We start from the raw sequence: 27,223 nt of genomic DNA, 5'->3' as shown, positions 1-27,223 counted from the left end.
CGATACAATTGCACCAAAGTCATGTTACACATACCTAGTTCCCCAGAGAGTGGGTTCTGGCTTTTCTTCTTTTCAGTCAGTTTCAGTCACCAATCTCTGAGGAAGTAGCTGTTTGGTTCGACAGATTTCTAAACAACTTCAAGGAAGTCATACATCAAAGGAAGCAAATGTATAGATGACACAGAGTTGTTTGGTAGGTAGCTACCATACGGCAAAGAATCAGGATCTAGTAAGGACTCAACTCACTCGACAAACAGGCTGTTACATTTAACAAAATAAATTGAGTGAAGACGAATATAAGATTTTGGAATTAGGTTTCTTTCAATCAATGGATTGAGTTCAGAATGGAGGAGACATGGCTAGACAGCATTTTGTGGGGATTCTCACATACTTCAAACTCCATAATGAATGACAAGTACAATGACAATGGCACAAGTTAGTTGAAAAGTATCGTGCATATATTTACAGAGACTCTTTTCACATGCAGAGCTTTAGAAGTGTTAGTCCTACCATGCTTTGGATGCATCAGAGTACATCTGAATACCGAGTTTAATCTCTCAGTTACAATTGAGGAGGGTGTTGGGCAGGGAGGGGCTCACTGAGGAACAGGGTGAAAATGGAGTGGACTTCCATTCAGGTCAAACCAATTATCTTTTGGATGGTTGTCTATTGAGTGTCATTCATTTTGCTGAGCTCATAAATTCAAATAGCATTTGCACTTAAGCAGCTTGCATGTATCCAGAAAGAACAAAACATGAAATATATTTACAGCAAATACACGACCTCTCTTTCTAGTGGGGTACATCAAGAAAACGGTTCGAGGAGACAGGGTTTCAGGTGAACCAGTGAGAGGATGAGGGGTTCCTAGCAGTGGAAGTGAGGATGGACAGCTTTCCAGGGGTGTGTGAGCACTTATGTAAGGCCAGAAGATGGAATGTCAGGTACGGGTAAAATACAACAGCTAGAATGTATAGTGTGTGACTGTGAGACATGTAAATGAAATGGATAGAGATCATTGGGCTTTAACTGGATTTGTTGTTGGCTTAAAATATGAAATAGGGACACTTCTATTTTATTCCATGGGTAATCTTAAAGAAGGGAGTCTGCAAATTTTAGACCAGCGAAGGTTCTTAAGGATGTGAGTGGCATGGCCAGACCGGGGCTTTGGGAACTTGAATTTAACAAGTGTGTGGAAGATGGGCTGAAGTCGAGAGGGCAGAATCTGAGAGGCCAGTTTGTGGAGGCTATTGTGCTAGGCCATGCCAGCTAGTGGGGATGAGGACTTGAATGAAGGTAGTGTCTGGGTGAGTTAATGTGTGCGGTGCTGTAGAAATAGAATAGATGTTAATTTTGGAAACTGGAGGCAAGGGAGCAAGGCTGAGGGTGAGTGTTGTGAACCGGGTCACCATGGTGCCATCAGCAGCAATAGGTAGATGATGCTGAGATGTGGGTTTAGAAAGACATCTGAATCACCCTCTGGACAGGTTGTGTTTAAGATGAGTTTGCAACCTTTGTGTGGAAATGTCCAGTCATCGTGTCCCTCAAGAGAAGAATTAAATCATATAACGCTATGAAAGAGAGAGTCTGGAGGAGAAACGGTGTGATCAGCAGTGTCTGTATCATAGAAATTTCCAAAGGAATAAGGACTGCGTAAAAGTCACTGAATTTAGCGATGAAGAGATGATTGGTCAAACTCAGGGAGTTTCAGTTAAATGGTAGGATCAGAAGGCAGATTGCAAGAGGGTGAGAAGTGAGGAGGAGAGGGAGAAGCAGCTTTTTTCTCGATTGACTGTAAAAGGGAGAAGACATGTAGGAATAGGGGAAGGTGAGGACAGGATCAAGTGAAAGGTATTTTTCTCCCCCTAAGGGTGGAAGACATTTGTAGTAAGCAGAAGAGGAATTGGTTTGTCAAATGTTGCCATGCTAATGTTATGGACAGTATGGACAAATGGTGACTAGATGGCATCACAGCTAAGTAGTTGACAACTGGAAGAATGGCTGGACCCAAAGAATAGTCAGTAATTATTCCTGGAAGGAGGTGTGTAGTGAATTGTCCCAGGGATATTTCTTGGTCTCTGTGCTACCTAGGGAAGGAAAACAGCTAGAGAATAGGTAGAAAACACGTTTACTGATTTTACATCTAACCCCAAGGGTTTGAGATAGAACCAATAGATCTACTGGATGACAGATTTGGAATTCCAAATCTTAGGCTAGAATGGTGGGCTCAGATGTAGTAAGGTGAAATTTAATAGACATAGTAGAATTTTGCGTCTGTACTCTCAAAACCCTTTTATGAGTCCAAGATGGACAAGCAGAGGCTGGGAATTTCTGAACAAATATTGGGACATTTAATGGACTGAAGCTCAACATGGTTCAACAGTGTGATGTGTTAAATAACAAAGGTTAAGGAAAACCTTAGGGTACATGAAAGAGACAGAGTATTCAACTGTCTTCAGGGAGTTAAAGGGCTGTCACAGGGAAATGTGCCTGGACTTGTTCTGCTTTGACCCAGAAGGTAGAACGAGCAATACAGTGTCACGTTACAAAGAAGCAAATATCCACTAGAAGTGAAGAAAAATTTCGTATCATGTGGTGGGATGGTCTACTTCAGGAAGGAGAAGGTTTGCCTTCCCTGAGGAATGTCAAATAAATGGTCGATCACCACTTCTTGGGGATGTGGTGGAGGGTATTCCTGGTCAGGTAAGGGTTGGACCAGGCCATGCCTGAGGTGTCGCATTTCTGTTCGTCCTTCATCCTGATGTGTTGATTTTCTCCTAGAAGTCAGAAGACTATGGAGAAGAGCCTGGTGACAATCCAAGGCAACCCATGGGAAAGTGTGCTGTTGTCTGTGTCTCTTTAGAGCAGAGGAGAGCAAGTCAAGATCCTTTGTTATGTTTGTCACGGTAGAGAGCTGACAGGTTCCCAGGAGAATTCTCTTGTCCCTTTGTTCAACGATCACATCCTCCACATCTTGTGTGGGGGAGGGTGACCCTCAAAGACCTCCTCCCAAACGCATGTGCACATATACCCACACAGAAGACAGGACATAAATTTCCTGCTGTGGAGTGAATGACTAAATACATATACATATATATACATATATATACATATATATATACACACACACACACATGTGTATATCATTTACATCTTTATATATATAACATACATATATATTTATAGATAAAGATAGATATATTTATATATATTTATATCTATATCTATGTATATATCTATATATATGTATATATACATGTGTTTTTTTTCCACATGGGCATCCATGTATCTAAGCAATTAGCTACCATTCATGAATCAGTCAATATGTCACTCTGTCCTCCTTGGAATGTTTTGACAGCTTGATGCACTGCCACAAATTCAGCATATTGACCCCTTCCACCTGTGCAAGGACTTTCCAATGTCCACCTAGTACTTGGCTTAGAGGCTACCGCTTTCCAGTGTATTCTGAGGCCCTAATATTCTGCTGCACCATCAGTAAACTCTTCCTTTCCCTTTTCTTCAGTTAATCCTTCTAATCCCTCATTCCATTTTGCCAAGGGTTATACCAACTTTTGCTATGGTTCGGAGGGTATATCATTTCCCTTAGTGGGTATGTTTGCTATTCATTCATAGAGGGTTGATTTAAATGTATTTTGAACATAGCATTTCCAATGACTTGTCCAATTCTTTGAGAAGCTGGTGTAATCATTACCCAGGTCTTGAATCCATTTGCCAGCATTAATGTTACCCCATGAGTCAAAGTCAGTTGTCCAGTCTCTACCAAAGCCCAACAGGCAGCTAACCACTGCTTTTCAAAAGGGGTGTATTGAATGCCAGATGAAAGGAGTTTCCTAGACAAAAATCCAAAGGGCACATTTCAGACAGGTTGAATATGCCATAAATCAAGGCTCAATTGGATCGTGGTCTATGCTTCCACAAAAGCTTTACTTTGTTCAAGTGACCAAGCGCCAATTCAGTGTTTTTTATTGTAATCTTCTATAAGGGTTCAAATTTTGTTCTTGATGTGGTACATGATGTCCCCAATATCCAAATAATCCTTGAAACTTTTGGGCCTCTATCTTATTGGTGCAGATGGAAAAATTCTGAATCTCTTGTCAGGTTTGTGGGAGGTGTCAACCCCCTTTTCCTTTATGTACCCCTCAAATTTTCCAAGTTCAGTTAGCTCTTGAAACTTTGCACGGTTAATTTCCAAATTTTATCCCCTGGAATCCTGTCCATGGTGCCAAATGAATCGCTAAGGCAGTGTTTACGGTACTGGGGGTAACTGTGAATATACTGGCATAGTTGTCAATTGCAAAGTGTAACAGATGCTCCATAGAGAAGGTAGAAAAAAAACATTGATTGGGACCTCAGAAAGCCACGTTCCCAAACCACCAAGCAACACCATGTATAGTAACAAAGAAGTCAATACACATGATGGCAAAGAATTTTTCGTTTAAATTACGATTATTCAGGTACAGAGGGCAAGCTTAGTATGCATTTCCTCAGGAGTGTCTTACTGTATTTTCCTAGCAGATGAGAGGCATAGGCAAGGGAGGTTGAGGAAATGGTAGGGGTACCTTGAAATGGATGTTATTGAGGCCAGGGATGACCAGTTTTCCTTCCATGACAAGATAAGAATAGATTTGTCAGTACATCTATTTGTTCGATGTGCCCAGAGTTCAGACATGGATATTTTTTCCTCTTCTACAATAGCTGGTGTAAACAGCCTGCAGCCTTTACCATTCAACTTCATCAGGACCAGCTTGTCCTACCAAGACCACATGGATCACCCTGGTTCTGCCTATTTGTGTTCCATCAAAAGGACCTTGCAGCAGCTGGTGAGATTTCTCAGTCCCTACCCTGACCTTGGGATGCTCTAATGGACAAAAGCATTGGTTCTGGAGAGATAGGACACTGGGTTCAAATACGTTGTCTGGTGCTTCTTGCCTGTGTTACCTTGGGCTAATTATCTAATCTCCCTGAGCCTCAGGTTTCCTCATCTGTGAAATTAGGATAGCAAAGTCAGAATAAACGAATGAATGAATGAGTCTTTCATAATCAAGTGCATACTGTGTGCTGGACAGTTTGCTAAGTACTGGGAATACAGATACAAGTGAAGAAGACCATCCAAGCCTTCAAGGAGCTTGAATTCTAAGGGGCCCGGAAGGGGTTGAAGACAGCACATTAAGGCAATGTGGAAAATCAGCAGATTATATATTCCAGATTGCATTGTGTCACAGTGTTTGAGAAATGTCCTAAGGCTCTGGTTCCGGGGATGATAAGGTGAAAGCTTATATTTCGGTGGCGATGATTGTGTTGGGGAGAGAGGTATGATAGAACGAGTCAGGAGCAGAGTGTAAGCAGTTTAGTATGTAGGCAAGTCAGAAGACAGCTTCTAAGGTGTTTGGGAGCTCCAGATTTATGATGTCAAGCCCCCTCCTCCTCCTCAATAGTCTACTCCATTCTTTGGGCGTCATCTTTACAAGGCCCATTTGTTCACTCACATTTTCCTTTCCTTGCAGCTGAATCCCTTCTCCTCGGGAAGCACACTAACTTCACTGAGGTGAGACCTGGGAAGCTAAGACTTGGAGGTCTAGGTTTCTGTCCTGGGGCTACACTCACATAAGTAGGGCTCACGGTAGACAATATACATATAAAGTCTCCACAAAGTGACCTTTTCCTGCATTTCCCCATTCCTCAGTTGTTTCATGCCTCTCTGTCTTGGCCATGGAGTGTCAGGAATGGAGATCTTTGTGTCTTCCACAGTGCTTTCTCCAGAACAGTTGTAGGTTTGTAGGTCCTCTCGGGGGCACTATCAACTATTATCCTGACGTCTCTGACGTCCCAGTTTCACTGCCCCAATACACAAGTCTCTGTCACCGCAGTCAGCACCAGTCTTAGGAGATTGTATCAAAATTTCCTTTCCTAGACCAATGACGTGTAGATCCATGACTAGAGTGGCTGTTGTATGCCACTGCTGGCAAGATCCTACCACACCCTTTCTGATCAGAGAGAAGTTTTCCTGCGAGCTGAACTACCAGACCTATGGCACCACCAGGCTGGGCGTGTATATTCTGAAGAATGACATCCTCTACCTAAATGGTGAGCTACCTAACTGAAGCAAGGTTTCGCACCCATGCCTTTTTTCTTTGTTCTAATCCCAACATTACCTTTTTTCTCATTTTCATTATGCTTTGGCCCCTCAGGCAGCCCAAACTTTCTTCTCATTCATCCCTTGTCGATACAATTGCACCAAAGTCATGTTACACATACCTAGTTCCCCAGAGAGTGGGTTCTGGCTTTTCTTCTTTTCAGTCAGTTTCAGTCACCAATCTCTGAGGAAGTAGCTGTTTGATTCGACAGATTTCTAAACAACTTCAAGGAAGTCATACATCAAAGGAAGCAAATGTATAGATGACACAGAGTTGTTTGGTAGGTAGCTACCATACGGCAAAGAATCAGGATCTAGTAAGGACTCAACTCACTCGACAAACAGGCTGTTACATTTAACAAAATAAATTGAGTGAAGACGAATATAAGATTTTGGAATTAGGTTTCTTTCAATCAATGGATTGAGTTCAGAATGGAGGAGACATGGCTAGACAGCATTTTGTGGGGGTTCTCACATACTTCAAACTCCATAATGAATGACAAGTACAATGACAATGGCACAAGTTAGTTGAAAAGTATCGTGCATATATTTACAGAGACTCTTTTCACATGCAGAGCTTTAGAAGTGTTAGTCCTACCATGCTTTGGATGCATCAGAGTACATCTGAATACCGAGTTTAATCTCTCAGTTACAATTGAGGAGGGTGTTGGGCAGGGAGGGGCTCACTGAGGAACAGGGTGAAAATGGAGTGGACTTCCATTCAGGTCAAACCAATTATCTTTTGGATGGTTGTCTATTGAGTGTCATTCATTTTGCTGAGCTCATAAATTCAAATAGCATTTGAACTTAAGCAGCTTGCATGTATCCAGAAAGAGCAAAACATGAAATATATTTACAGCAAATACACGACCTCTCTTTCTAGTGGGGTACATCAAGAAAACGGTTCGAGGAGACAGGGTTTCAGGTGAACCAGTGAGAGGATGAGGGGTTCCTAGCAGTGGAAGTGAGGATGGACAGCTTTCCAGGGGTGTGTGAGCACTTATGTAAGGCCAGAAGATGGAATGTCAGGTACGGGTAAAATACAACAGCTAGAATGTATAGTGTGTGACTGTGAGACATGTAAATGAAATGGATAGAGATCATTGGGCTTTAACTGGATTTGTTGTTGGCTTAAAATATGAAATAGGGACACTTCTATTTTATTCCATGGGTAATCTTAAAGAAGGGAGTCTGCAAATTTTAGACCAGCGAAGGTTCTTAAGGATGTGAGTGGCATGGCCAGACCGGGGCTTTGGGAACTTGAATTTAACAAGTGTGTGGAAGATGGGCTGAAGTCGAGAGGGCAGAATCTGAGAGGCCAGTTTGTGGAGGCTATTGTGCTAGGCCATGCCAGCTAGTGGGGATGAGGACTTGAATGAAGGTAGTGTCTGGGTGAGTTAATGTGTGCGGTGCTGTAGAAATAGAATAGATGTTAATTTTGGAAACTGGAGGCAAGGGAGCAAGGCTGAGGGTGAGTGTTGTGAACCGGGTCACCATGGTGCCATCAGCAGCAATAGGTAGATGATGCTGAGATGTGGGTTTAGAAAGACATCTGAATCACCCTCTGGACAGGTTGTGTTTAAGATGAGTTTGCAACCTTTGTGTGGAAATGTCCAGTCATCGTGTCCCTCAAGAGAAGAATTAAATCATATAACGCTATGAAAGAGAGAGTCTGGAGGAGAAACGGTGTGATCAGCAGTGTCTGTATCATAGAAATTTCCAAAGGAATAAGGACTGCGTAAAAGTCACTGAATTTAGCGATGAAGAGATGATTGGTCAAACTCAGGGAGTTTCAGTTAAATGGTAGGATCAGAAGGCAGATTGCAAGAGGGTGAGAAGTGAGGAGGAGAGGGAGAAGCAGCTTTTTTCTCGATTGACTGTAAAAGGGAGAAGACATGTAGGAATAGGGGAAGGTGAGGACAGGATCAAGTGAAAGGTATTTTTCTCCCCCTAAGGGTGGAAGACATTTGTAGTAAGCAGAAGAGGAATTGGTTTGTCAAATGTTGCCATGCTAATGTTATGGACAGTATGGACAAATGGTGACTAGATGGCATCACAGCTAAGTAGTTGACAACTGGAAGAATGGCTGGACCCAAAGAATAGTCAGTAATTATTCCTGGAAGGAGGTGTGTAGTGAATTGTCCCAGGGATATTTCTTGGTCTCTGTGCTACCTAGGGAAGGAAAACAGCTAGAGAATAGGTAGAAAACACGTTTACTGATTTTACATCTAACCCCAAGGGTTTGAGATAGAACCAATAGATCTACTGGATGACAGATTTGGAATTCCAAATCTTAGGCTAGAATGGTGGGCTCAGATGTAGTAAGGTGAAATTTAATAGACATAGTAGAATTTTGCGTCTGTACTCTCAAAACCCTTTTATGAGTCCAAGATGGACAAGCAGAGGCTGGGAATTTCTGAACAAATATTGGGACATTTAATGGACTGAAGCTCAACATGGTTCAACAGTGTGATGTGTTAAATAACAAAGGTTAAGGAAAACCTTAGGGTACATGAAAGAGACAGAGTATTCAACTGTCTTCAGGGAGTTAAAGGGCTGTCACAGGGAAATGTGCCTGGACTTGTTCTGCTTTGACCCAGAAGGTAGAACGAGCAATACAGTGTCACGTTACAAAGAAGCAAATATCCACTAGAAGTGAAGAAAAATTTCGTATCATGTGGTGGGATGGTCTACTTCAGGAAGGAGAAGGTTTGCCTTCCCTGAGGAATGTCAAATAAATGGTCGATCACCACTTCTTGGGGATGTGGTGGAGGGTATTCCTGGTCAGGTAAGGGTTGGACCAGGCCATGCCTGAGATGTCGCATTTCTGTTCGTCCTTCATCCTGATGTGTTGATTTTCTCCTACAAGTCAGAAGACTATGGAGAAGAGCCTGGTGACAATCCAAGGCAACCCATGGGAAAGTGTGCTGTTGTCTGTGTCTCTTTAGAGCAGAGGAGAGCAAGTCAAGATCCTTTGTTATGTTTGTCACGGTAGAGAGCTGACAGGTTCCCAGGAGAATTCTCTTGTCCCTTTGTTCAACGATCACATCCTCCACATCTTGTGTGGGGGAGGGTGACCCTCAAAGACCTCCTCCCAAACGCATGTGCACATATACCCACACAGAAGACAGGACATAAATTTCCTGCTGTGGAGTGAATCACTAGGTACATATACATATATATACATATATATACATATATATATATATATATATATTTATACACACACACACACACACACACACACACATGTGTATATCATTTACATCTTTATATATATAACATACATATATATTTATAGATAAAGATAGATATGTTTATATATATTTATATCTATATCTATGTATATATCTATATATATGTATATATACATGTGATTTTTTTCCACATGGGCATCCATGTATCTAAGCAATTAGCGACCATTCATGAATCAGTCAATATGTCACTCTGTCCTCCTTGGAATGTTTTGACAGCTTGATGCACTGCCACAAATTCAGCATATTGACCCCTTCCACCTGTGCAAGGACTTTCCAATGTCCACCTAGTACTTGGCTTAGAGGCTACCGCTTTCCAGTGTATTCTGAGGCCCTAATATTCTGCTGCACCATCAGTAAACTCTTCCTTTCCCTTTTCTTCAGTTAATCCTTCTAATCCCTCATTCCATTTTGCCAAGGGTTATACCAACTTTTGCTATGGTTCGGAGGGTATATCATTTCCCTTAGTGGGTATGTTTGCTATTCATTCATAGAGGGTTGATTTAAATGTATTTTGAACATAGCATTTCCAATGACTTGTCCAATTCTTTGAGAAGCTGGTGTAATCATTACCCAGGTCTTGAATCCATTTGCCAGCATTAATGTTACCCCATGAGTCAAAGTCAGTTGTCCAGTCTCTACCAAAGCCCAACAGGCAGCTAACCACTGCTTTTCAAAAGGGGTGTATTGAATGCCAGAAGAAAGGAGTTTCCTAGACAAAAATCCAAAGGGCACATTTCAGACAGGTTGAATATGCCATAAATCAAGGCTCAATTGGATCGTGGTCTATGCTTCCACAAAAGCTTTACTTTGTTCAAGTGACCAAGCGCCAATTCAGTGTTTTTTATTGTAATCTTCTATAAGGGTTCAAATTTTGTTCTTGATGTGGTACATGATGTCCCCAATATCCAAATAATCCTTGAAACTTTTGGGCCTCTATCTTATTGGTGCAGATGGAAAAATTCTGAATCTCTTGTCAGGTTTGTGGGAGGTGTCAACCCCCTTTTCCTTTATGTACCCCTCAAATTTTCCAAGTTCAGTTAGCTCTTGAAACTTTGCACGGTTAATTTCCAAATTTTATCCCCTGGAATCCTGTCCATGGTGCCAAATGAATCTCTAAGGCAGTGTTTACGGTACTGGGGGTAACTGTGAATATACTGGCATAGTTGTCAATTGCAAAATGTAACAGATGCTCCATAGAGAAGCTAGAAAAAAAACATTGATTGGGACCTCAGAAAGCCACGTTCCCAAACCACCAAGCAACACCATGTATAGTAACAAAGAAGTCAATACACATGATGGCAAAGAATTTTTCGTTTAAATTACGATTATTCAGGTACAGAGGGCAAGCTTAGTATGCATTTCCTCAGGAGTGTCTTACTGTATTTTCCTAGCAGATGAGAGGCATAGGCAAGGGAGGTTGAGGAAATGGTAGGGGTACCTTGAAATGGATGTTATTGAGGCCAGGGATTACCAGTTTTCCTTCCATGACAAGATAAGAATAGATTTGTCAGTACATCTATTTGTTCGATGTGCCCAGAGTTCAGACATGGATATTTTTTCCTCTTCTACAATAGCTGGTGTAAACAGCCTGCAGCCTTTACCATTCAACTTCATCAGGTCCAGCTTGTCCTACCAAGACCACATGGATCACCCTGGTTCTGCCTATTTGTGTTCCATCAAAAGGACCTTGCAGCAGCTGGTGAGATTTCTCAGTCCCTACCCTGACCTTGGGATGCTCTAATGGACAAAAGCATTGGTTCTGGAGAGATAGGACACTGGGTTCAAATACGTTGTCTGGTGCTTCTTGCCTGTGTTACCTTGGGCTCCCTGAGCCTCAGGTTTCCTCATCTGTGAAATTAGGATAGCAAAGTCAGAATAAACGAATGAATGAATGAGTCTTTCATAATCAAGTGCATACTGTGTGCTGGACAGTTTGCTAAGTACTGGGAATACAGATACAAGTGAAGAAGACCATCCAAGCCTTCAAGGAGCTTGAATTCTAAGGGGCCCGGAAGGGGTTGAAGACAGCACATTAAGGCAATGTGGAAAATCAGCAGATTATATATTCCAGATTGCATTGTGTCACAGTGTTTGAGAAATGTCCTAAGGCTCTGGTTCCGGGGATGATAAGGTGAAAGCTTATATTTCGGTGGCGATGATTGTGTTGGGGAGAGAGGTATGATAGAACGAGTCAGGAGCAGAGTGTAAGCAGTTTAGTATGTAGGCAAGTCAGAAGACAGCTTCTAAGGTGTTTGGGAGCTCCAGATTTATGATGTCAAGCCCCCTCCTCCTCCTCAATAGTCTACTCCATTCTTTGGGCGTCATCTTTACAAGGCCCATTTGTTCACTCACATTTTCCTTTCCTTGCAGCTGAATCCCTTCTCCTCGGGAAGCACACTAACTTCACTGAGGTGAGACCTGGGAAGCTAAGACTTGGAGGTCTAGGTTTCTGTCCTGGGGCTACACTCACATAAGTAGGGCTCACGGTAGACAATATACATATAAAGTCTCCACAAAGTGACCTTTTCCTGCATTTCCCCATTCCTCAGTTGTTTCATGCCTCTCTGTCTTGGCCATGGAGTGTCAGGAATGGAGATCTTTGTGTCTTCCACAGTGCTTTCTCCAGAACAGTTGTAGGTTTGTAGGTCCTCTCGGGGGCACTATCAACTATTATCCTGACGTCTCTGACGTCCCAGTTTCACTGCCCCAATACACAAGTCTCTGTCACCGCAGTCAGCACCAGTCTTAGGAGATTGTATCAAAATTTCCTTTCCTAGACCAATGACGTGTAGATCCATGACTAGAGTGGCTGTTGTATGCCACTGCTGGCAAGATCCTACCACACCCTTTCTGATCAGAGAGAAGTTTTCCTGCGAGCTGAACTACCAGACCTATGGCACCACCAGGCTGGGCGTGTATATTCTGAAGAATGACATCCTCTACCTAAATGGTGAGCTACCTAACTGAAGCAAGGTTTCGCACCCATGCCTTTTTTCTTTGTTCTAATCCCAACATTACCTTTTTTCTCATTTTCATTATGCTTTGGCCCCTCAGGCAGCCCAAACTTTCTTCTCATTCATCCCTTGTCGATACAATTGCACCAAAGTCATGTTACACATACCTAGTTCCCCAGAGAGTGGGTTCTGGCTTTTCTTCTTTTCAGTCAGTTTCAGTCACCAATCTCTGAGGAAGTAGCTGTTTGGTTCGACAGATTTCTAAACAACTTCAAGGAAGTCATACATCAAAGGAAGCAAATGTATAGATGACACAGAGTTGTTTGGTAGGTAGCTACCATACGGCAAAGAATCAGGATCTAGTAAGGACTCAACTCACTCGACAAACAGGCTGTTACATTTAACAAAATAAATTGAGTGAAGACGAATATAAGATTTTGGAATTAGGTTTCTTTCAATCAATGGATTGAGTTCAGAATGGAGGAGACATGGCTAGACAGCATTTTGTGGGGGTTCTCACATACTTCAAACTCCATAATGAATGACAAGTACAATGACAATGGCACAAGTTAGTTGAAAAGTATCGTGCATATATTTACAGAGACTCTTTTCACATGCAGAGCTTTAGAAGCGTTAGTCCTACCATGCTTTGGATGCATCAGAGTACATCTGAATACCGAGTTTAATCTCTCAGTTACAATTGAGGAGGGTGTTGGGCAGGGAGGGGCTCACTGAGGAACAGGGTGAAAATGGAGTGGACTTCCATTCAGGTCAAACCAATTATCTTTTGGATGGTTGTCTATTGAGTGTCATTCATTTTGCTGAGCTCATAAATTCAAATAGCATTTGCACTTAAGCAGCTTGCATGTATCCAGAAAGAGCAAAACATGAAATATATTTACAGCAAATACACGACCTCTCTTTCTAGTGGGGTACATCAAGAAAACGGTTCGAGGAGACAGGGTTTCAGGTGAACCAGTGAGAGGATGAGGGGTTCCTAGCAGTGGAAGTGAGGATGGACAGCTTTGTGTGAGCACTTATGTAAGGCCAGAAGATGGAATGTCAGGTACGGGTAAAATACAACAGCTAGAATGTATAGTGTGTGACTGTGAGACAAGTAAATGAAATGGATAGAGATCATTGGGCTTTAACTGGATTTGTTGTTGGCTTAAAATATGAAATAGGGACACTTCTATTTTATTCCATGGGTAATCTTAAAGAAGGGAGTCTGCAAATTTTAGACCAGTGAAGGTTCTTAAGGATGTGAGTGGCATGGCCAGACCGGGGCTTTGTTAACTTGAATTTAACAAGTGTGTGGAAGATGGGCTGAAGTCGAGAGGGCAGAATCTGAGAGGCCAGTTTGTGGAGGCTATTGTGCTAGGCCATGCCAGCTAGCGGGGATGAGGACTTGAATGAAGGTAGTGTCTAGGTGAGTTAATGTGTGCGGTGCTGTAGAAATAGAATAGATGTTAATTTTGGAAACTGGAGGCAAGGGAGCAAGGCTGAGGGTGAGTGTTGTGAACCGGGTCACCATGGTGCCATCAGCAGCAATAGGTAGATGATGCTTGCTAGGCCTACAGGCCTGTGTGGGCTACCCTAGTCTTTCTTACCTCACCTCCGAGGTCTTCAGTTGGCCAAAACCAGATGCACATATGAGAGAAAGGACGTTCCAGAGTCGAACAAGGGTTGAGCTTTATTTCAGGGTCTGGGTTACAAGTGCAGGGGTGTCTTCCTTAGGAGGAAGAGGGGGAGATTTCCTAAGGAGGCTAGGATCTTAAGGGCTTGGAAGTAGAAGTACAAGCGGGGAGAGAGGGGGAGGGGAGAGAGGAAAGAAGAAAACGGAGCCTACTGTCCTCTTGGCCCCTTAGATGCTAAGAGAGCTTTCAGGCTTCCTCAATCCTACTTAACCTTCAGCCACACAGTTTGCATCTCAATACCGTGCTGTTAGATAACAATAGTGTGCCCAGATCCGGGATGACCTCGAGGGCAGGGAGACTCCAACCATCACGTATCTCCCGGGGAGAGGCGGAAATACCCGAGCTAGCTGAGCTAGCTCAGTCTGACCTTCTCGAATCCCCGCTGTTCATGGAGGGCCTCGTAAGACTCTAAGATTTAGAAGTCCCACTTTTACCCGCCCAAGACCGTCCACACGGAATTGAGCTTCCAATCCCAACAGATGCTGAGATGTGGGTTTAGAAAGACATCTGAATCACCCTCTGTACAGGTTGTGTTTAAGATGAGTTTGCAACCTTTGTGTGGAAATGTCCAGTCATCGTGTCCCTCAAGAGAAGAATTAAATCATATAACGCTATGAAAGAGAGAGTCTGGAGGAGAAACGGTGTGATCAGCAGTGTCTGTATCATAGAAATTTCCAAAGGAATAAGGACTGCGTAAAAGTCACTGAATTTAGCGATGAAGAGATGATTGGTCAAACTCAGGGAGTTTCAGTTAAATGGTAGGATCAGAAGGCAGATTGCAAGAGGGTGAGAAGTGAGGAGGAGAGGGAGAAGCAGCTTTTTTCTCGATTGACTGTAAAAGGGAGAAGACATGTAGGAATAGGGGAAGGTGAGGACAGGATCAAGTGAAAGGTATTTTTCTCCCCCTAAGGGTGGAAGACATTTGTAGTAAGCAGAAGAGGAATTGGTTTGTCAAATGTTGCCATGCTAATGTTATGGACAGTATGGACAAATGGTGACTAGATGGCATCACAGCTAAGTAGTTGACAACTGGAAGAATGGCTGGACCCAAAGAATAGTCAGTAATTATTCCTGGAAGGAGGTGTGTAGTGAATTGTCCCAGGGATATTTCTTGGTCTCTGTGCTACCTAGGGAAGGAAAACAGCTAGAGAATAGGTAGAAAACACGTTTACTGATTTTACATCTAACCCCAAGGGTTTGAGATAGAACCAATGGATATATTGGATGACAGATTTGGAATTCCAAATCATAGGCTAGAATGGTGGGCTCAGATCAGGTAAGGTGAAATTTAATAGGCATAGTACAATTTTGTGTCTGTACTCTCAAAACCCTTTTATGACTCCAAGATGGACAAGCAGAGGCTGGAATTTTCTGAACAAATATTGGGACATTTAATGGACTGAAGCTCGACATGGATCAACAGTGTGGTGTGTCAAATAACAAAGTTTAAGGAAAACCTTAGGGTATATGAAAGAGACACAGTATTCAACTGTCTTCAGGGGGTTAAAGGGCTGTCACAGGGAAATGTGCCTGGACTTGTTCTGCTTTGACCCAGAAGGTAGAACGAGCAATACAGTGTCACGTTACAAAGAAGCAAATATCCACTAGAAGTGAAGAAAAATTTCGTATCATGTGGTGGGATGGTCTACTTCAGGAAGGAGAAGGTTTGCCTTCCCTGAAGAATGTCAAATAAATGGTCGATCACCACTTCTTGGGGATGTGGTGGAGGGTATTCCTGGTCAGGTAAGGGTTGGACCAGGCCATGCCTGAGGTGTCGCATTTCTGTTCGTCCTTCATCCTGATGTGTTGATTTTCTCCTAAAAGTCAGAAGACTATGGAGAAGAGCCTGGTGACAATCCAAGGCAACCCATGGGAAAGTGTGTTGTTGTCTGTGTCTCTTTAGAGCAGAGGAGAGCAAGTCAAGATCCTTTGTTATGTTTGTCACGGTAGAGAGCTGACAGGTTCCCAGGAGAATTCTCTTGTCCCTTTGTTCAGCGATCACATCCTCCACATACGAAAAGACAGCAAGCTGAGCCACCAGGTCTTCTTTTCTCAATCTAGCCTCTCAAGTGTTCTTTGCCTTCTATTCCCAACTCCTTTGATATTTACATTCATTTTCTGTCCTTTGTTTCCCAGTTTGTCATGAACACCATCCATTTCAATTCATGAAAACTAAATGCCTTGTTTCACAGATATCCGTTGAGTCGCAGGCAATTGTGATTTCAGAAATGTCTTCACAAGGGGAGTTGGTGCTCAGAACCAGAACAGTGAAATTGGCATGACTTTCTCTCAAATCTGTGCCTCTGTAACTCACTTGAGCCTTGTTAGAAAGGACTCCTAGTATTAGAATCAGCTACCTCAATATGGAATGACTTTCCTCTCACTGTAACTCTTTGGGCAGAGGGTGATTATCCTTTCTTTTCCCGGGGTTCTTTGGGAAGTCCTGTTTCGATGCCATCTAGGAGGCTTCCAAGGCTGAAATTTTATGTGGAAAAGTAGGATATCTCCCTCCTACTGGATCTTTCGGATAAGAGACATTGAATCAGACTCTGGGATTCTCATGTCCTCTCTCCAAGATTCCAAGGTGATAAGGTTGCCCTCACAGGACAATCCGGGTTATGGACATAATGTTCCATATGAAGCTCAGATGGAAAAATGTTCCTGGAGAAGGAATTACGTGTTGAGAATCTTCCTTGAGAGCTTCATTCTATTTCTGCCAGAGACATTACCAGCAGTGAAAATAACCTTAGCCCCTGAAAGCCGTTCTGTGGTTACTTAAACACCAGTCAAATGAGTTTGATGACAGTCATGTATTTACTTTGTCATTTCCTGCATAGAGAACCCAGAGATGGTGCCCAGTGTGGAATCATTCCTTCATCTCCTACTATATGCCAAGGAATGTACTATGTCCTCGGAATGCAAAGAATGAAATAAAAATACTCAGTCCCTGCCCTTAAGGTGTTAGCCAACTTAACTTTCTCCCACTTTATGTCCTCATTTTAATAAGACTCTTCTTTTGCAGCTTCTGGGGTAGCCACTATAGCAACCTTCCCATATTCCGTGGGATCAACAGGACCTGAAGCCTACACAGGTAGAATTGTTAGGACTTTAGCGTTCTGGAAAGGGCTCAGTAGGCTTTTCAAAGTTCTGGAAAGAAGGAGAAAAGGAAGGGAACGTAGAGTTTCCAAACAAACCCTACTAACTCTATGATGCAGAGGCTGGGCAAGACAGGAGTGGGGATTTGGCATGACTTCTGAAGTCCCTTGTAAGCAGTTCCAGAGAAGATTTAAATATCTGGTAATTTGCCAGAGAGATCCCTGCAGGCACGTGGCACAAATTGTTGCATCTCATGCCAAAGATGAGGAAAAAGAAAGGCCCCTCGAACAACCCCCCACCTTGTCTGACCAGAGTTAGCATTTGCCCAGAACCTGGTACCTCTTGTGATAATTCAGCTTCATGTTGAACTTCATTCTCTTCGAGATTGTGGGTCCCCACATAGTCATCTGGACATAGCTTGGGAGCTCTTTGAAAGCAGGGCCTTCTTTTGCTTCTGTTGGTATGTCTAGCACTTATTACAATGCATTGTATATGGCAAATGATGAATAAGTGCTTTCCTGATCAATCTTGACCAAATCAAGCAGAACCCTTTCCCCATCCAACGAACTTCTCTTGGTTCTCTAGTTTCTCAGTTGTGGTTCTATCAACGGTTTTCTTTCACCTTGATTTAGTTTGAGCTCCTTTGTCAACCACTTTTGCTCCAGGAACATCTTCCAGTCCATTACCATTCCTTAGCACCAGCCTTACCACTTACCAAAGTGCTAGCATCTCGGGATCCTTTGGTGGACTGTCTTTACGGATTTTGTCATTAGATTAGGACTTGAAGAAAAGCTAAATAAAGCGGAACTGGGAGAGTGAGAAATCGTACCTACCCAGAGATATCAGTGCAGCCAGGTTAATGGGTTTCCCTTGCAGAAAGGAATAGAATAGGAACTGGGTGACCTTGGGCATGCTAGTAGAGTGGATAATGCTCACACACAGATGTTCCTCTCTGACTCATATTTCAGTTAGTGGCACGTCCAGCATGGAATCTCTTGTTGCAAACTTTACCGTTACGAACTTCATCTGCTCAGAAGATATGGGGCAGCCCAGTTCTGACACATTCAACTCTGCTGAGAATGTCATGCAACACATGGTTAGTCTTCCCCATATCCGACCCCATCCGCCAACTACACAGCTGATTTCCCCATTCCTTGACTGGGATCCATCTTCTCTTACCCCAAGTTTACTTGACTCTTTCCTTGCTTTGCCAGATTGGCCTCTTGTTTAGGGAAACTACCATTGGGCCCTATTTCCCTGAATGCAAGGTGACTTCTTTGAGGTAAGAATTGTAACACTTTCCGCACACCCTTGAGGATAAACCTCTAATGGACTGCTATATGTAAAAGATAGTCAACTCGATTATACACTTACCTTTAGTCTCATTTTCTCTATGTTCAAATTCCCAAACAACTTTATCCCAGTGCCTCTAATCCCAGAAAGTTCAGGAAATAAAAGTGCGTTCATTCATAAGTACTGATTTGTAAGAAGCAGTCTAATGTCAAGAATGTCTTCTCCAATTGCGGTCCTACGGCTTCTCACCACTGCTACCCAGACAGGTAATGCTAGCTCACTGACCATTCCAAGGCCACTGTCAGCCTTTCTCAGGTCACTTCTGGCATATATTTAAGCCCCTCTCTACCCAGAATCCCAACACATTTCTCAGCACCAATTTCACAGATGTTCATATCACCTCCCATTGTTGTTTTTATCTAGAGCTATGATGAATGGATTTGCAACCAGAGTGGATTTCCTGTGTACCCATCGCGTTGTCCCTGTCAAGCCTGTCATGGACAGTGAAGTGTACTGGGAGATGAGCAGGGAAACACATGGCATTACCATTCTGTGCCTCTTCACCCTGGCCAAGGACAGTCATTACCTTGATGGTGAGCTACCTAACTGAGCCATCATCTTGGCCACTCTCCCGACCAGTCTTCTGATATAACCTCAGTATTATTTTCTCTTCATTTTAAGCCTTATTCTTTTATCCCTTATTCCACCCCTGCCCAGAATCCTTTATTCCAATGTCCCATTTTTTCATCCAGGTCCAAAAGATAGAACCTACGTATAACTGAGTTGCTAGACTGCCCACTACTTGGCGCCATCTCTGGTGTTATCTGTGGTAGCTGGAGATAATTGTTGTTCTGTCCATTTTTTGGTCTTTGCAAATGCAAACTTTGAAGTAATTCTTTGGTTGGAGACTAGAGGTCAGCAAGGAGAAGGATGGATGAGGTGAAGTAAGGAAGGATAAGTATCTAAGAGTAGGATGGAATCAGGAGGACAAAAGGTTTCCACCTACGACAATGATGGCTCTGTTCCAATCAAGTGAAATTTAATAAGAATTGACATGTACTGAAGTGGAAGAAAGTGGATTTGAAGGAAGAGGGCCTGGGTTCTACTCCTAACTTTCTAATTCCTCTCAGTTTGACAGCTGACTAACAAATTACCCTAGATGAGCCTCAGCTGTGTCTTCTGTAAATTATAATGTTGGCCCAGATGTGGTCTTGGCCAGGTCTCAATATGTGATTCTGATTCAAACGGCTCTTTAGTGCTTTTGAAATCCAATCCACTTCTATATTAATGAAACAGAAGTATATAGTTTTGGGGAGACAGAACTCTATAACAATTCATTGGAAAGTGACCTTGGAGATTATCTTGAGAGTAAGCTTAATAAGAGCCATCAAAGTGACAGGGCATGCATGCCAAAAACCCCAACAGAAACACACTGGTGTGCTAATATGTCTCTTGGTCTTCCTTGAGGGTGGAAATTCCCTCCCTGGAGGCAAAGTGCTAGCTGTCCAAAACCTATCATTTTAAGGACTTTCCTGAGCCTGAGACGTTAAGTGATTTGACAGGATCACAGCATTCATTCAGTTTTAAGGGATGGGTTCTGATTTTAGAACTTCTGAATTCTGAATAGCCATTTCAAACCAGTTTGCCATATGATTTCTTGTCACAATTCTGTCTGCATTTAGCTGACTACAAGGAATCGTAGTTGAATCTACAACAACAGAAGTGTAGTAGCTTGAAAGGAGGGAGGTGACAGTTCTATCTTCCTCTGCCTTTACAAGTTGAAGCTAGTTCATTTTGAGGAGCCCCAGGATGGCGAGGCATCATGAAAGTATGGGGTAAAGGCAGAGAGGCAGTGCAGTAGCTAGTGTCCTGATCCTAGAGCCAGGGAAAACCGAGTTCCAGTCTTGCCTGACAAGCTCACTGGCTGTGTGACATAGGGACGTCACTTAAGGGAACAGCTTTCATGCTCCATTTGCTCGTCTGAAAAATGGGGATAATCATAGTAATACCAATCTCAAAATTCGACAGTGAGGAGAAATGGGACCACATTTCTAAAGTACTGTGAAAACCTTAAATCACCTTGCAGAGATATACTACTGATGATGATGGCGACAGCTAGAAAGAACTGTTCATGTTTAGCCAGGAGACATCATGATCACATTCTTTGATTTTTCAGGAGCCTATCATGAGCAAGAGGTTTTCATTCTGCTGAATCCCATAAGGCAGAATTAGGAGCAATGAATGATTGCTGAGGCCAGAGAAGAAAATGGGGGGTCCGGTACAAGTCGACATTTGCTCCCACAGGAAATCACATAAAGATACAACCCTGTTTTGTCTCTCACCCTTCCTGGCTGGGTCTCAGACAAAAGCGTGAGTTAGGCAGTGCAAGGGAGGATTCTCTCTTTCTCCAGGATGCAAATCCCTTGGTTCCTCAGGGGTGATAAACTAAGGCCTTATTTCAGCTGAGTCTCTAAGTAACTCTCTTGCTTGACTGTCCATCCTTTGTTTTCCAGGTTACAAGGAAGAAAGCATGGTCCAATCTACTGAGGTTTTGTGGAGTCCTCTCATGCTACCTCCCTGGGCTACAGGGAAGAAGACCTCCTCAATTCACCCCAGGGCTGTGGCCTTGGAAGGAGAAGGCCACAGTGCGATGAGCAATTGGGTCCCCATCTGTGCCAGGCCCTTGACTGAATGTGCTCTTCATCAGATGCCCTTCGTGAGGGTCAACTGGAACTGCAGCTTCTCCTCCAACCTGGGTTCGAACTCCATTGGACAAGGTTTTCTGGACGGGACCAGGAAGACCACAGGCCACTGCCCCAGGGGCCTATTCAAGCTGGATAACCTCCACATGACAAGTAGGGAAAATAGAATCGAGTCAGGGTGGGGAAACTGCAGTGGGAAGAGGAGATGGGAAGGGGCCTTGAGGCAGAAGGAAAGCTTAGGAGGCTTGGAATCCAGCAATTGGGGGTGAAATTAAGACTGATGATTCTGAAACACTGCAGAGCAAGGAAGTTCCCTACAACAGAACGCATAACAGGTTAACAACAGGAAGGTTCTTAGGACCTACAATGTCAGGACTTGGAAAGCCTTTAGAATTGAGATTGTCAGAGTTTTGGGTGCAGCACACAGAAGCCAAGATGTCAGTGCTGGGAGGGCCCTTAGAAGCCAGGATGTCGGACATTGGAGAGCAGTATTAACATACAGAATGGAGAAGGTTTGATCTGGGAAGGGCCTCAGAGCTTCCAACCCTATAAATTTGAGATTGAGCAAAGTCAGATCCAGGGAACAGACTTGAATTTGCCCAAAGTCACTGAAAGTTAGTGTCAGAGGTGAGAAAAAACAATTCCAATGCCAGACCATCCCTACACTCCCCCAAACCCAAGCAAGGAGCTGACAGGGGTCTCTTTTCAGGGCAGAAACTTATGACCTTTGCAAATGCCTTCTGAGAGCCCCAGTCATGAGGGCCTCCCTGAGGACAAAGGGAGTCCTCCAAAGAGCCACAAGACACACAAACCTTGTTGCCATTTACCCCTTCAGGCTGCTCCTCCCATCTTTTCCTCTGTGGATCTTCAAACCTCTTTCACTTAGAAAACATTTATTAGCATCTCAAATGAGATATTATTTCTGAAGTAATTATTATGTAACATGTACTTAAGTGAATGCTTGTTCCTTTTTAAAAAAAAAAAATTAATGAATATTTTGTTGGATGGTAAGTTCCCAATTGTCTCCCTTCTTCCCCATCACCGCGTAGAGAAAGCCACAGATAGATGGATAGAAATATACAAACTATGCCATGCATTCTTCGTTCATTCTTTCCTCTAGCCCCTCCTCCTCCCTCCACACTCTGCTCTTCCTTTCACTCCCATCCCTTCCACTCCCTTCCTCTCTTCTGCAGAGGTTCATGCATGGCATTTCATAGACACGGAGAACTCCTTTTAGGGAACTCATGTTTCCAGTGCACACCCATACATACTTTTATCTTAATATCTTCGAGAGTGACATTGAGAGGCAAAGTGATTTGCCCAGGGTCAAGGAGACAACATGTGCCCGAAGCCACTGGACTTGTAGTTATATCTTCCTGTCTCCGAATTCAGCTATCTACCCTCTTCTCCACATTTCCTCTCAAGGGCATAATGGAGGAGATAAGATTCGAGACTGGACCTGTGATTTCCTGTGTGAACGCAGCACTTGGAGGAAAAGCTTCCTTTAACAGAACAGATTTTAAATTCACTTGAGACTTAGGAGAGTTGGAGAGTTGGCTGTGGATAAGACAGACTTGCATTAGCAATGCAATAGATCTGAGTGTGACAGACAACTCTGTGAGAACCTAGTGGATTGACTTTTCGTGGCTCTTGGACTTGAAGAGAAAGTGATATTGGAGCTGGGCTTCCACATCTTGTGTGCCTGTTACATGTGGGGGCTAATCCTGTTGGGAACGCTCCACACACTGTGCTGTCCTCACATCCCTATGATGGCCCCTTAGCATCATCTCTGTTTCTCCCCAGACATGCCCTACTGGACCATCAGCTTTTTCGGCCTGGCACTGCTCCTGGTGCTCCTGGTGCTCCTGGTTAACCTTATGTGATACTTCACAGTAAGAGAAACTGGGGAACCCCTAAGAGCCTGTTAGTACTGTGTGCATGTGTGTGTGTGTGTGTGTGAAAGTGAGAGAGAGAGAGAGAGTAAGGGAGGGAGGGAGGGAGAGAGGGAGGAAGGGAGGGAGGGAGGGAGAGAGGGAGAGAGACTTTGTGGTTGCACAGTGGAAAGACGATTGTGGTATCTGGAGCCAAAAGACCTGTGTTCAAATCCTCATCAAGTATGTCACCATCATCAAGCGCCCCCCCCCCCCCATGGGTAAGACTCAACCTTACAACCCAAAATCACTTGGTCACTTCTCTTCTTTTCCGAATTGTTGGATTGTTTTTGAATTCTTTTAATTGGCATATTTTTCATTATGAGGGAAGGTGAACACAGGAAAAGACTTTCAGGTTTTAGAACTTCTAAAAAGTTTTTAATTCGATGGTGAGGAAAGAGAAATATGAACAAGGGTGAGTACTGTGGCTCAGTTTGGACGATCTTATTGAGAGCCAAGAGGCAGTCCCTATTATTCCAGTTTTGTTGTTGTTGTTGTTTTTTTACCAAGGAGAATTCTCTTTGTAGTAAAATCGCTGTTTAAGAAGGTGATACCTGAGTTAAAAAAAGGCACCTAACTGAGATGAGTTCCAGGGCACCAAGCACAGTGGATACTGAGAGAAATGAGGCAGATGCCATTGGAGAAGCCAGAATCAGCCATTTAGGGAAAATGGTGTGGCATGGAAGAGGATCAAAGGAGGGCGAATGTCCTCATCTTCAAAAAAGGGAAGAGAAAAAAATCTGCACATGGAGAATAAGGAGCTTGATTTCTGTTACTGAAAAGTTAAACATTAGGTTATGAAAGGTTTGGGTAGCAAAGTGATAGAAAAACAGGTCGTAGGCCTGGTGCTAGCGTTCCCAATGTCACCCCCCCCCAGCTCATTTCATCTCCCATGTTCTCCATGTGTTTAGATTGCTCAGTATGGCAAATGCTGCGGTTATCATTTAACAAGATTTTTGCAAATGATATGACTGAGTTTCCCGTGCAGTCTTTTCCAAAATAAGAGTGATGTGGGCTAGCAAGTAAAAGGATCTGGTGGATGTAGAATGAGAGGAAAGATCAGTCCCAAACCGTAGTCGGTCCTTCACCTTTCAGTATCAGCATGAAAATTGGTTTCTGGCAGAGCACCATAAGGATCTGGATGTGACCTGGATCTAAAGTTTTTCTAAGTGACGTCAGTGAAGGCTAAGACTGAATGCTTTTCAAAAAGAGCTAACCATTTTAGTAGTCAGGATTACAAAAGATCTAAAAGGCAACAAGTATTAGGTCGATTCTCGTAGGAAGAAACTGGTGTCTCTTTGATTGTGTATTACACAAGCTTCAATAAATATAACTATGTCGGTCACATTAATTTAGAAATAGTGAAGAAGAGGATTGCACAGGAAACCGAGAATCTCTTACATATAGTTTTGGTCATTTCAAAGTAGATACTTAATTTATATGAACCCCATAGAATTATTTGTCTATGTCCCCTTTCTGAACTTGGTTCTGTTCTTGCTGGATATTTTAAAATGTGATTTTTAAACTCTTTCTTCCATCAGGCTATTATGGGTACCCATCCATCTCAAGTAATCATCTCCTTCCCTCTTTTCCTCCCCAAGAAATGAAATCTGCCACCCTTCTAAGAGACAAATAAAATTGGGGGTTGGGATGCAAACATGTGTCATCTCTAAAGATAGTTTGCTTCTGCTCTTGTACTCTCTACCAACAGGATGTTGGCCTGGTTCACTAATCGTCTTCTGGAGAAGTGAAGACCTCAGAATACTTTTCCTTTACATCATTTTTGCCATTGAATATGAGTGTGCTTTACTCCATCTGCTCATTTGTTTCCCTAAATTTTTCTTAATGACTTTTATAATTCCATACTATTCATTTACGTTCACATACCACAATTTTTCAGCCATCTTCTCATTGCTGGACATGCTGTCGGCCTTCAGTTCTTTGCCTTAGCAAAAAGTGCTGCCATATTTTTGCATATTTCAATCTGTGGAGTATGAAATAATTGACTGAGAATGAAATAATCAAGGATCAAAAATCAGCTTCACTACTAACCTCTAGGGGAAGGTATGATGAGAGAGTGATGTAGTTGAAAGAATCTGGGCTTTTAGGGCTCTCCAGCTCCAGTTGAGTCAGTAGTGTAATATGGCATCCAAGAGAGTTAGAGCGGTCTTTGCTGCAGTAAGAAAATAATGTGGCCAGGCCTAGGAGGGCAATAGCGCACATGCCAGGGCTAGGGTGAAGCTCATTGGTAAGTTGGAATGTTCAGTGACAATGACCAAGTTTCTTCAGGCCTGGCCACCTGATCTGGAGGAGGACAAGGGCCGGATGAGCCCGGTAAAAAGGATATTTGCAGGAATTATGTCTGTTTTCAAGTCTTTGAAAGGCAGTCACAAGAAAAGGATCTAAACTCCATGTAGCAGAATCCCAAACAAAGGAATTAGCAAAGTCATCACACTTCAAGCTGGAAGAGATGGAGAGTTCTCCATCCCAGCAGAGATTTGGGCAGAAGCTAGCTGACAGGCCCTGAGGGAATGCATAGTTAGGCCTATTGCTTGCTGTTCAGGGGTGTGTTCGCCTGTGTGTATGCTGAGGTCCTCAGAACTCAGCTTCTTGGTGGTTTCCCAGAGATGATTTGTGATTGGTGTATTGTTTGTCGGCTGTCTGTTGACAGATCACCTTTGATCCCTGAGGGGGTGAGTGTTTCCTTTGAATATTTGTATCATTTAAAAATGTTATATTCCATTAGATTGCACTTCCTGAGAGTATTTTGTCTCTGCAGTTTTTCTTTGAGTTCCGGTTATTTGTGACGTGTAAGGGTGTAGGGGTGTGAAATGTGAGGTTTTTATGTTCTATCATATCATCTTCTCAACACATGAAAAATCTTGATGTATCATCTCAATTTCATCTCACTTTCTTTCAAAATGGTTAACCTTTAGACCTTGCAGAAACTTATGTTGATATATCCTCTTAAGGTTGGGAAGCCAAGTTTCTTTTTATCCACATTCCGTTGTTCATGAGAGGTTTTGGTTTGCCTTGAAGGCAATATTTTAATGTACATGTATAATTTGTAGAAACTTATGATACCTCTTTCTGCTCCTCCTGGATTGCATTCTTTTGATACAGTATTTATTCCTTTGACCTCTTTCTTCTCTTAAAGCCAAGTAATGGCTAGGATTCCGCAACAAATGAAAGAACACAGGATCACAACGTAGGAATCGATGGCTTCGTGGACGCCTAGATGGAAAGTCACTTAAAGGACACTCAGTTACCTGCCCTTGTGTTCCCTCTAGGGGTCACAAACACTCCAGCATTAACCCAAAGGAAGAGAACCAGCCTGTCCACACCTATTCAGTATTGGAAGAATGACTCTGGGCCTTTATAAACTTTATTATCCTGAAAAGAAGAAAACATTTGTACTGGATATTTTAATTTATTTTAAAATACATACGTCCTGTAGTTGGATGAGTATAACTAGTAAAAATAAAACCATGTAATTGTTACAAAATAACCTCATGTCATTTTAAATTTACTTCGATTGTCCTTTTTTGTTCTTCTGTCTCCTTGCCATATTTATGTCTGCTCTTAGAAAATTGTGTATATAGATTATTTAGAGAAGCAGAGCAGTATAGGTCTGGCTTTTCGAAAAATAATTATTTTTTTGTCTGTATATTTCCAACACAAATGTGACTCTGTGAAATGTTTGGAGCCTTTTTCCAACACCATTCTGACTTAGCTTTTTCACAAAGTGAACAGTGCTTCTCCTTCTGTAGGAGCAACCACCCTCACCCAGGCTCAAGCACCAAAGTTCCCAAGTGAAGCATGGGGGACCTGTCACCAGAGGGTCCAGAAAGTCCTGAGGTCCCCTCCGAATCAGAGGAAAAAGAAGTCAATTGGCAGGATGAGGGTGATGCATAAGAGGGAGGAAGAGAAAGGAAAGGGAGAGCTGGGCAAAGCATGGCAAGGGGTCGTATAGGGCGCTATAGCTTGACTAGTTTCCAATTTGGGTTACTGGATTCTTCTGCCCTTGGCAGGCTGTTCAGAGATGAGATAAGAAGGATCTCCACTGCCACCTTTGGCTGTAACAGTCTGAGGTTTAGACCTCAAATTGACATCAGGTCAGTCTTACCCAGCCACATGAAACC

At 42.9% G+C, this 27,223-nt stretch overlaps 1 protein-coding gene across 5 annotated transcripts; it reads left to right on the top strand.

Moving 5' to 3' along the window:
• The first annotated feature begins 16,726 nt into the window (after positions 1–16,726).
• On the top strand, positions 16,727–26,589 carry LOC140508417 (mucin-16-like). 5 transcript variants are annotated; one of them, XM_072616339.1, is made up of 6 exons: positions 17,966–18,251; positions 18,370–18,437; positions 18,872–19,041; positions 20,962–21,303; positions 22,954–23,073; positions 26,239–26,589. In XM_072616339.1, the coding sequence occupies exons 1-5, from the start codon at positions 18,066–18,068 to the stop codon at positions 23,031–23,033; spliced, it is 846 nt and encodes a 281-aa protein (XP_072472440.1). In that variant the 5' UTR covers positions 17,966–18,065; the 3' UTR covers positions 23,034–23,073; positions 26,239–26,589. The 5 variants fall into 5 exon arrangements, with proteins under 5 accessions (XP_072472451.1, XP_072472424.1, XP_072472440.1 ...); XM_072616331.1 differs by having other exon boundaries at positions 17,967–18,251; positions 22,954–23,042; XM_072616350.1 differs by lacking the exons at positions 22,954–23,073; positions 26,239–26,589 and adding an exon at positions 16,727–17,150 and having other exon boundaries at positions 18,124–18,251; positions 20,962–22,161.
• The last annotated feature ends 634 nt before the right edge of the window (positions 26,590–27,223 follow it).

This window comes from Notamacropus eugenii, chromosome 1 (assembly GCF_028372415.1).
Source record: "Notamacropus eugenii isolate mMacEug1 chromosome 1, mMacEug1.pri_v2, whole genome shotgun sequence".
In the NCBI taxonomy this organism is placed as follows: domain Eukaryota; kingdom Metazoa; phylum Chordata; class Mammalia; order Diprotodontia; family Macropodidae; genus Notamacropus; species Notamacropus eugenii.
The sequence above is the reverse complement of the archived record's forward strand: the minus strand, read 5'-3'. Positions and strand labels throughout refer to the sequence as shown.

Coding starts and splice junctions, on each gene's coding strand:
- LOC140508417 (XM_072616323.1), top strand. CDS start 18,066: ATGCTAGTAGAGTGGATAATGCTCACACACAGATGTTCCTCTCTGACT. Junction 18,438..18,871: donor TGCAAGGTGACTTCTTTGAG/GTAAGAATTGTA, acceptor GTTTTTATCTAG/AGCTATGATGAATGGATTTG. Junction 19,042..20,961: donor GGACAGTCATTACCTTGATG/GTGAGCTACCTA, acceptor TTTGTTTTCCAG/GTTACAAGGAAGAAAGCATG.